The 10,334-nt window shown below is 43.9% G+C and overlaps 1 protein-coding gene across 1 annotated transcript; it reads left to right on the top strand.

The window, feature by feature from the left end:
- Positions 1-402: 402 nt before the first annotated feature.
- KLF6 (KLF transcription factor 6) lies at positions 403-9,345 on the top strand. Its single transcript, XM_084282298.1, has 4 exons — positions 403-888; positions 3,635-4,208; positions 5,948-6,071; positions 6,494-9,345. Exons 1-4 carry the CDS (start codon positions 787-789, stop codon positions 6,543-6,545), a joined length of 852 nt encoding a protein of 283 aa, XP_084138424.1. The 5' UTR covers positions 403-786; the 3' UTR covers positions 6,546-9,345.
- Positions 9,346-10,334: the final 989 nt, after the last annotated feature.

Here is a 10,334-nt window from a genome sequence, read left to right as displayed (position 1 = left end):
CCTCCCGAAAACACCGCCGCTTCCCCGCTTTATATACCCTGCTAAAAATAGCCTGCCGCCCAGCCCTCCAATCAGGAGGGGACGAATTTCGAATCGGGCCAATGGCGAGAGCCGTCACGGCCGGGCTCGGTCACGCCAGGAGGAGCCGCGATGCCTGCCGGGCTCCGATTGGGCGGCTCTGACATCATTGGCACGCGGGGCGCGGGGCGCGCGGCGGGGATTGGTGGGGGGCGAGCGGGCGGCGTCACGGGATCACGAGGGGCGGGGAGGCGGAGGGGGGGGGGGGGGAGCAGGAGGAGGAGAACGGGGAGGGAGGGGGAGAGAGGAGGGGGGGCGGGCGCGGGGGGGGTCGGGGGCGGCGGCGCGGCCGGGCCGGGCTTTGAGCGGGGAAGTTTTGCAGGGGGCTGCATTCGCAGCAGCGCCGTGTTTGCAAATATTGAGCCCGCTCCTGCGCCAGGGTCCTCCGCCGGCCGCCTCGGGAAAGCCGTCCTTTGCCTTTGCCGTGCGATTAAACTTTGCATGAAACTTCGGGTCTTTTTTCCTCCCTAAGCTCCTCAAGGAATTAATATATATATATATATCTGCATATATAAAAAATATTTTTTATTTTTTTATTTTTTAATATTTTTTTTTCTTCTTCTCTGGAAGGAAGAGGGGGGGGGGGCTTGGAAACTGAGAACTGAGGTTTTTGACACCCCCCCGGCACACCCCCGTCGCACATAAAGGAGGCATCTCTCGTGGTGTTTTTGGTAACCAGCAGTGACTTTTGTTGTTGCAACTTGAGCCATGGATGTGCTCCCCATGTGCAGCATCTTCCAGGAACTCCAGATTGTGCACGACACGGGGTACTTCTCAGCCTTGCCGTCCCTGGAGGAATATTGGCAACAGGTAAAACGAGGATGTCGATGTTGTTGTTGTTGTTGTCGTATTTTTTTTTTTAAAGCCGTATTAAAGGACGAGCGGATTGAAAGAGGAGGAAAAAAAAAAAAAAAAACAACCAAGTGTCAGCGGCGAGTTTGGGGAGATCTGAGCACAAATACCTAGCGACGTTTGGAAGCAGGTGTTTCGCTTTTAAATAACACGGCGTTTTTTTGATTTTTTGATTTTTGATTTTTATTTTTTTTCCATTTTTTTGAGAGTCCCGAGGTGAAGGCGAGGAGCTGCCCGTATTCTTGCCCGGCCTCGCAGCTCCCCGGTCCCTCGGCTCCGCACCGGGTCCGGGCAAAAGTTTTGCTCCGGTGCCGGCTCCGGGCTCCGCAGCTGGGTATTGTCAGCCCAGCTCTCCGCCTCGGCCACGGGCTGCCTTTCCTCTCCGGCTGTTATTATTTTTATTATTGTTATGCATTATTTCCTAGCGATGATGGGAAAAACCATCCACGGGTGTACATGCACATCGGTACACACATATATATATATATATATATATATATATAATGTATACATATATGTATATAATGGAGCTGTTTCCCAGCGCAGGGAGCTTTGCAGAGTTGTCAGTCATATGACAGCGCTCCCCTTGTGCTAATTGCCTTGGTGGGGAAGGAGGAAGAACGGAGGCTCCTTCCCTTTAATGGACATATTTCGTTGCCTTTTTTCCTTCCCCTCCTTTCTCGCCCTAATCCGCTCCGAGCGGGGGGTTCCGCTGACAGCCCCACTCCGGGGGGCGACGGGGACCACGGCCGGTACCTGCCGGCGGGGCGAAGGAGCCTACCCAAGAAGGTCGGAAAAACAAAGATTCAAAGTGCTACAGCCTTCACATGCCTCCTAATTGTATGCAATCACCCCCCCCCCCCCCTTTTTATTTTATTATTATTTTTCCTTCCCTCCCCCCTTCCCCTTTCAAAGAGGCAGCCTCATAGTACGTGATTGAAATGGAGCTAAGTAGTTTCCTTCAGGCATTTGGGTTTTTGGCAAGGGGCCAGCCCTCTTTCCCAGTAGCCTTCAGAGGCATTTAAACTCGGGGAGAGAGAGAGAGAGAGAGAGAGAGAGAGAGAGAGAGAGGTTCGCTCAGGTCCCCATCACTATAATCTACCTAATGAGGAATTTAAATTAGCCAGGAATATTAAAGTTTAACAAGATCTTAATAAATGCTTCCTCCCCCCCACCTTCCCCTTCTGTTTTCTCGGAAGATCAATACACTATTGTGTCGTCCCTATCAAAAACCCTTTTTTGTTGTCAACATGCATTGCAAACGAGTTATCTAATTACAGGCAAATACCTAAATGCCGTGTGCAGCGCCGGGCTTGTTTTCGTCTTGTTTTGTTGTTTTTGTGTTGTTTTCTCTCCCTCCCCCCCCATTTTTGCCCTCGCTCCTGGCCTGGTCACAACATGTGACCCAGTTTACTGGGGGAGACAGGAGGCAGATGGGAAGGGGCTGTGAGGGGAATGTGTGGCATTTGGGATCAGGTTTTGCTACCGGGCTGGGAAGGGATGATCTTGCTAAAATAAGTAGAGTTTGGTATGGAAACTTGGTGTGTCTTTTTTTTCCTGTGTAATGCTTCCATATGGATCGTTTCCTATAGTGGAAAGAATAATCCCAAAACATCAGCTTGTTGCCATAACAGTTCGTACCCTTTTTTGTTCTCCTCTGCAAATGGCTAGAAAGTCAGCAGGGTAATTGAAATTGAAAACCGCAGCTTCACCCATTTAGGGTGGTTTTGTTTTTTGTTTTGTTTCGTTTCATGGAGTGGAGAGGAATGCGGCTGGCGGGGGAAGTTGTCCATGTACTGTTGCATGTATATTTGAACAGAGTACTTTCTTGGCAGATGGACAGGATTTTAAAAGGAAGTCTCCTTTGGCATTGCGTGAAAGAAAGCGAGCGATGACTCATACAGTTGCACTCTTGGCCAGTAGATAAAGTTCTTGTTCATTGTGGGACTCCCAGCAGGACCTCAGAGTAATTTCCCGTTTCGCATCCTATAGAATAGGACGTTTCTATTCGGGAACTTTTGTCTCCCCTCTCTTCTGTCGAAAAAGTTCCCCCCCTCGTTCCTCCAACCATGCAGGGGAGCAGCCTGAGCTATGTGGCATGCATGCCAATATGCTTGGAAATGACATTCTTTGAAAGTCGAGCGTGCGGCGTTCTCATACACAGGAAATGGGAGGACGTCTGCTGCTCCATTGATGGCCCCAGAAGACGGGCCGGCAGCTCCGCAGCCATGCTGAAATGTGGCTTTGTTTTCTGACACGGCGTTCGGGCTTTAGCTGCCTGTCAGAGCACATTGTGTTCGCCTGGGTCCCTTCAGCCTCGTGTTTGTGTGAGGGAGATGCAAAACAACTTGACGTTAGGCAGGGCGCGAGAGTGAAGTGTACTTATTTGTTGTGGCTCTCTGTGGTCCCTTTTCAATGTCAGCCTGCTAAAACACAGATTTTTATGATGAGAGTGATGATAATTTGAGTGACTCATTAGAATGCTATTTTGCAAACCCAAGCTGACTTGCACCTTCAGCTGTGTTTGAACTCCTTCCCAGGTCTCAAGAAGCGATTTCTTTTCATCGTAACAGTCACCTAGTTACGGCTGGAGGAGCCTTTAATTTGTTTTGAACCTAGAAACCTCAAATCGAACGTACTACATTCCTGCATGCTTTGAGCAAGTTTGTAACTTTCCTCTTTTTTCTTCCTCTCTTTCACCTAGACGTGTTTGGAGCTGGAACGGTATCTTCAAAGCGAACCCTGTTACGTATCTGCATCTGAAATCAAATTTGATAGCCAAGAGGATCTCTGGACCAAAATTATTTTGGCACGTGAGAAAAAGGAGGAATCTGAACTGAAGAGCACGTGTGTCCCAAAAGAGGACAGCCCTACTAGTCAGAACTTAGAGACCAACAGTTTGAATTCTGACGTGAGCAGTGAATCTTCGGACAGCTCCGAGGAGCTCTCGCCCACGACCAAGTTTACCTCTGACCCTATAAGCGATGTTTTAGCCAGTTCAGGAAACTTGAGTTCATCTGTCACTTCCACTCCCCCTTCGTCTCCTGAGCTGAGCAAGGAGCCTTCTTCCCAGCTATGGAATTGTACGCCGGGTGAGTTGCATTCACCGGGGAAAATTCGTACCGGTACCGCTGGAAAGACTGCAGAAAAAGGTACACCCGCCAATGGTGACACCTCGCCAGATGGCAGAAGGCGTGTTCACAGGTGTCACTTTAACGGTTGCAGGAAAGTTTACACCAAAAGTTCACATCTGAAAGCACATCAGCGCACTCATACAGGTTAGTAACTGAATGCTTGTTAAGAGTTGGCAAGTACGGCAGGGAATACCCCTGACGGTGGTGGTGTCACGGCCTTACACAATCGCTGGGTGGGAGCCCAGGTTTGGAGAGATGATGTAATAGTACAAGAGGCTTACCAGCATGGGCGACATCACTTCCTCATTCTCTTCGTAAGCTGGCTGAAGCCAAGGCAGTTGGCTGTGGATGAGTCTGCTGTCACAGCAAATCTAAGCCACTTGTTTAACTAGGCAATCCTTGGGAAACTGCAGAGGCATGTGGTCTTCAGGAGCACTCACTAGCCAAAAGAGATGCTACACCTCTGTTCACTGTTCACAATTTATTTCCAAAGCAAAAGCTAACTGAGACTTTCTTGAGAAGAAAGGGAAAAAAAAAAAAAAAAAGGAATGGCATATCCAAAAGCTGGATGGATCGCAAAGTAGCATAAGAGCTTGTCTTCATGGTCCACTGGTCCACTGTACGTTGGGTCAATTCAGCCAGACATCCCAAGGCCTTGATTATATAAAGTACAGCTATAGTTGTAAATAATTTAACAGTTTTGTGTGCCCTTGTGTCAGCAAAAATCTTGGAAAGCCATGGTGCGTTGTAGTTCTTCTAACATATCTGCCTAATTGGACTTGCAAATGTATGATTGACTGTATAATTTTATCCCAAAATACTGAGTAACAGCATTTTATTGTTATGGAATCTGAATGGAAAAAAAAAAATCCCGTGTGTTATTGGGAAAGTGAGAAAGGTAGACACTTCAGGGCTTCTATAAATATTTTATGGTTGAAGTAGCATGCTGATTTGCTTGCTTGAGTATTAATATTCAACATCATTTTATGACAGCAGTTAGATGTGTAGAGCTCTGCCTTGGCTCAGTAGTCATCGCTTAATGTGAGGAATTGGTTTGTCATTCTTGGTGTGCAAATCCAAAGACCTATGCAGTTTTTTCCCCCATGATGTGGAAGGAGAATTCACGGAAGAGATCCTGTTTTGACTCATGAGCTCAGCATTTTGTGGCTTTTATGGGAAGTCTGAGCAAGCTTGGATGCTCCCATTGTCAGGCAGAAGTCCGATAAAACGAGATTATTTTCAGAGGAAAGAACAACTTCCACTGAAACCATGGTGGTTGAGCAGACATAAATAGCTGCTGGCCTCAGAAGTATTGCAGAACTGTTGTCCTGGTGCTGTCTGGCTGAGAACGTTCCTGTGAATGGAAGTGGTATTTCTTGAATGCTGAAATAGCAATGTTCAAAGTGGTGTGCAGGCTTTTCCAAGAAAATGTAGCTCAGCAGAAAGAGGTTGCATGTTATACAGATGAGTGAGTGACAGAGGACTTTGATGCAATACAGTAGCCTAATTGCAACTGGGAGCCTAGCTGCGCTGTCTTTAATCACCTTCGTGAGGTCCATGCTACCTGTTTGGGAGTCAGGGTGCTATTACAGATGAACAGGAATGGTACAAGGTTGTATTTCTTTGTTTCCTGAGAACCTGTTTAATCGCTTTTTTAAAAAAGAATGAGATTACTTGATGTACTGTTGCAGCACAATAGTTAAGTAGGAATCAGGTGGATGAATTCTGCCTTCTTTGCCTGCATGTTCTGAAGCATTCAGATATGTTAAATAAAATTGACTGTCTTTAGGGGGTGGAGGAGGTTTACATAGAAAATGAATGGGATAGCACCAATCTTCGTTTGAATGAAGTCGTGACTAACATATAATCTGCTTTCTTTGTAGGGGAAAAGCCTTACAGATGTTCATGGGAAGGGTGTGAGTGGCGTTTCGCAAGAAGTGATGAATTAACCAGACACTTCAGAAAGCACACTGGTGCCAAGCCTTTTAAATGTAGTCACTGTGACAGGTATGCGACTGAAATGCACCTTTTAAAATAGTTATTTTTAACACTTACTGGAAAGTGAGTCTAGGCTGCCTTTCACAAGGTTCATTTGTGAAGGAATCGCTTGGGGACACAATTGCATCTAGTATTTTTAAGGGATTATTACGTCTTCATAGTGGGGGAAAAAAATGTTTTACTAATCACCTGGATATAGTTTGTAGCTCGATGGTGCAGATTAGTGTTGTGAAATCCCCAGTGCTACCTGCAGAGCACCCAGGTGCCTGGAGACGCCTTGGGCACTCTGGTGTCTCCGGGATTGCCCCATCCCTCCTCCCCTGGCCACAGTATGGAACCACAGAGCACGGGGGGGCGGTCTCAACCTCACAAAATGTGCCATGAGTGTACCCAACCCTCATCTAACACAACGTCTTTCTCTTCCCTTGCAGGTGTTTTTCCAGGTCCGACCACCTGGCCCTTCACATGAAGAGACACCTCTGAGTGGGTCACGAGGTGAATCCTGTGGGCTAAGAGGCGTCAAGGTTGAAGAGCCTTGAGCAGAGGGATGCGTGTTCCAGCCAAAGCATGCCATTTTGCACCCTACCCAGTTGCCTCCAGGACCTCTCTTCCTTGAAGGTCTTTTGAGGGCTAATAAGTCATGTAAGAAACGGCATAGCAACCGCGGTGCGTGATGTTTGGGGTTTCCTGGACTCATACACTGGTATCTAACCTTCTGAGTGGCTCCTAAGCCTTTTGCCGTGAGCATGTGCACTGAGAATGTCAATGATTGGGCGACTGTGTGCTATGAGGATCTATTGATGACTGTATGCTGAGGCACATTTTTTTTCTTGTGGTTGTTTTATAACTGTAAGAGAAAAAAAATAGTCTGAATGTCTTGTATGTGAGGAATATCTCGTGAGATGGGACGACCACCAATCATTTCCAAGGGGTGGGGGGAGGGGTGTCTGCACCTTTTTCAAGGGAAAACTGAGAGGGGAAGGGGGGAATAAAAAGAGTCAGGATGCCAGAATGGAGATGGGGACCTCCCCGTTCCTGTGTGAGAGGAGCTTTAGGTGTCTGGTGCAGCTATTAAACGTGCAATGTGTCAAGTAGCTTGTTTTACTTGCTACAGAGCTCATTTGTAATCCATTGTATAAGCTGTGTATTTACAAATGTAACACAACTATAACTTTTCATTATAATACAAAGGTTATTGCATGGTTCTGGGGAACTATATGCTTTTCCATTCTTTAATCAGGACTGCAGTTTTGATTCCAGTTAAGAGCAGCTAAAATACAATTGGTCTAATGTTACATAATGTATGGAACATGAATAATTTTTTCTGTTGGGTGGATAAAACCACTATTGGTTAGAAACTGATTTTTCTCATGCAGCTAATTTTTCTCTTATTTATGCCTTGAGGACTAACTTCTGGTTTTCTAGCTGTTAATGCACTGTTGACCTTAATAATGGTGCCTTATGCAAGTGACCTTCTCTTGTAGAGGGTCTTATACAGGGGTATGGGTGATGCATGCTTTATTAAGGCTCTCTTTTCACCTGGCATTGTACTGTATCAAATGTATAATATGAGGGGAAAAAAAGGTTACTTCCAGGGTCCTCCTTCACAAAGACAAATATAGAGAAAAGTCATTCATGTCAGTACAGTATTTGTTTAACTTAGACAATTTGACTGTGTTACAGTATAATGCATATGCCAATTGAATACCTGACCAGTTCTGCCACCTTGAGACTTTTTTTATATTGACCTTGCACAACAACTGTGTATATACACACCCCAACTGTACTTAATATGTCAAGTTTTCATACATATTAAAGATACAGAAGTATTAAAAGATGTATTTGCTTAAAAGGCACAAGTTTCACATCTATATATCTAGCTATCTGTTGGTCATACAGAAAGAAACTATATTACTTTTTTTTTAAAAAGTGGGCAGAAAAATAATTGTGTATGTATATTTGTGTGTACAGTCTGTGTATGTGTGTATATATATAGATAATATATAAATATTTTTTTTAAAAGGAAAAAAAATTAGAACACATAGCTAGAAAATGCCACAGCCCGTCAAAATATCCCCTCCCCCCAATATGATCATTAAGGAGACAAAGAAATGAAAGATACAATTATTAAAATCTAGCATTTTTAGAGGCTTTACCTTTAGCTTAATGCTATGCTAAAGGCTTTGTTGGCATTCAGTTCTTCTCAGATTGCTGACTGTGTTTTGTAGTTATTAGGTTGTCTGAAATAGCGTATCTGTGGCCATTTAAGAATGATATGAACCGAGTATTGGCATGCTAAAAGAATATTAGCTGTGTGCAGATGAAGTACACTCATATTTTGGCCTTCCGGCTTATGGGAGGACCTGTGAGTGAGCTAGTTGTTGTGGTGGTTGAGCTCTAATTTTGCATAGTTCAGCTAAAATAAAGACTGTTTTTTCCTAGAATAGAAATAGTCTGTCCAAAAGCAGTATTTTTTTTTTTTAAACCAGCTCACTACAGTTGATGCAATGAAACACGTGATCTGTTTCTTTTTTTCTATTTATTATTGGTCTTGCTTACTATGCTAATATTTTGGTATATCTTCCTGGAAATGTATGTAGATAAGTGGTTTAGGAAAAAGTATATGCAAGTGATCTGGTTCTAAGGAACATGCAGGCTTAAATCATTCTCATTTCATTTTTGTTTTAAATTGCCTGAAAATGCACTTTTTTTTCCCCCCCTGAAACAAAAGGAGAAATGGATTTCTATTTAGGTGTTTTTGTTTTTTTTTTTTTCTTTTTTTTCTTAAACTCCTTGTTTGCAATGTCCTTGGCTTAGCCATATTTCTGAAAAATAAGAAAGTAAACAAAAGTGGAAAAAAAATAACCCCAAACAAACAAAAAAAAACATTAAACTTGCACTGGCTTGTCTCAATTGTGAAATACCATCAGACTTGTGTGGATGGGGTGGGGCTGTGTGCCATATGTCAAATGCCTGTAATTTTCTTAATAAGCAAGTACATTTTGTTCAGGTGATAACTGAGCCTCAATCAAGCTGAAAAATAAAAAATAAAAATAAAAAAAAAAAACATTTTTGCTTGAAATTTAAGAAGAAAAAGTTTCTATTAGTGAAATTTCTTTTTTTGTTTTTGAAGCACCCTGTTATCTAAAGAATCTCTTTGTAAGATTTTTGTAAAAATTTTGTTTTACAAGATTTTATTTGAAATTGTTTTTTGCAAGATTGTTATATTTCTGTATGAATGTATTTTTTATTGGAATAACATAAAAAGAAATTCTTATCAGCATCATGTGTCTGGCTTCATCTTTCCCATCTCTGAAGGCATACATACCAATGTCAAATACTATGTTGATGCCTTCTCTTGAGCCATCTGATCTCACGTACAAATATCTTTGGGTCAGGTCACTTCATGGAAGACAAGCACTGGTGAGAAAACAACTTTGGCAGTAGGAACATATCTTCCATATCTGAAAAGCCGTTGTTGATTTAACTTCTGTTCTCAGCGGAGTAAATAGTTAACACGATTGTTACTACAAGACTGCACCTTTATTCCAAATCGCTTGTTCTGAAGAGGTGAATGCATGTGGGCATTTAACGTGAAAAAAATAAACAGAAAGAAAGGAGATCACTGGCCGAGAAGTACCTGCCCATAACTACTCCAGCTGGCTGTGGGCCTTTGAGCTGTCCCATCACTGAGAAAGCTAGCCCGAAACCTTCAAGGCGCAGCTGGGGGAAGGAACCACATGAAGCCTGCCTGGTCTACATGCAGAGACCCGAGCCTGCTGTGGGGCTGACCTGACCCACATGCTGGTAACCTTCAGCCAGCCAACTGCAAGCTTCTGTATGAACAGCATTTTTTCAGGGCAATGGCTCTTCAAAGCATGACCAGCATGGGCACCGGCTTTGGACGCGTGCAGAATTTGTTTTATGTTGCCTTGTGGCTTCTGCTTCACTCAGACTTGTGTTAAAAGTCCCTTAAGCATCGAGTAAAACCATCGGCATGAATAGCAAAGTTACATGCAGAGAAACTGACTTAAAACATGTGAATTGAGTTCACAGGGTTTGAGCGTTCATGGTTTAAAATTAGAAATGTCCTAAAAATGAAGCAGAAGAAAACAGGAAGTTAAAACTGAGGTGGAGGGGGTATGTGGGAGAGACCCTTGTCACCTACCTCAGCTTTGTAGTGGGCTGGTAAGCAGAAAATAAGCCTCTGTATAGGCAAGGAAAATGGCAATTTAAGCAAAATCCTGATCTGTAATGAGAGGGAGATACCAC

Source organism: Netta rufina (assembly GCF_964035555.1).
Source record: "Netta rufina genome assembly, chromosome: 2".
Classification (NCBI taxonomy): Eukaryota; Metazoa; Chordata; class Aves; order Anseriformes; family Anatidae; genus Netta; species Netta rufina.
This window is presented reverse-complemented; position numbering and strand designations above follow the sequence as displayed.

Bases quoted from the DNA above. Each gene is read 5' to 3' on its own strand.
- KLF6 (XM_084282298.1), top strand. From the start codon at position 787: ATGGATGTGCTCCCCATGTGCAGCATCTTCCAGGAACTCCAGATTGTG. The intron at 889-3,634 runs GTAAAACGAGGA...TCTTTCACCTAG, and splicing joins TGGAGGAATATTGGCAACAG to ACGTGTTTGGAGCTGGAACG. The intron at 4,209-5,947 runs GTTAGTAACTGA...CTTTCTTTGTAG, and splicing joins ACATCAGCGCACTCATACAG to GGGAAAAGCCTTACAGATGT.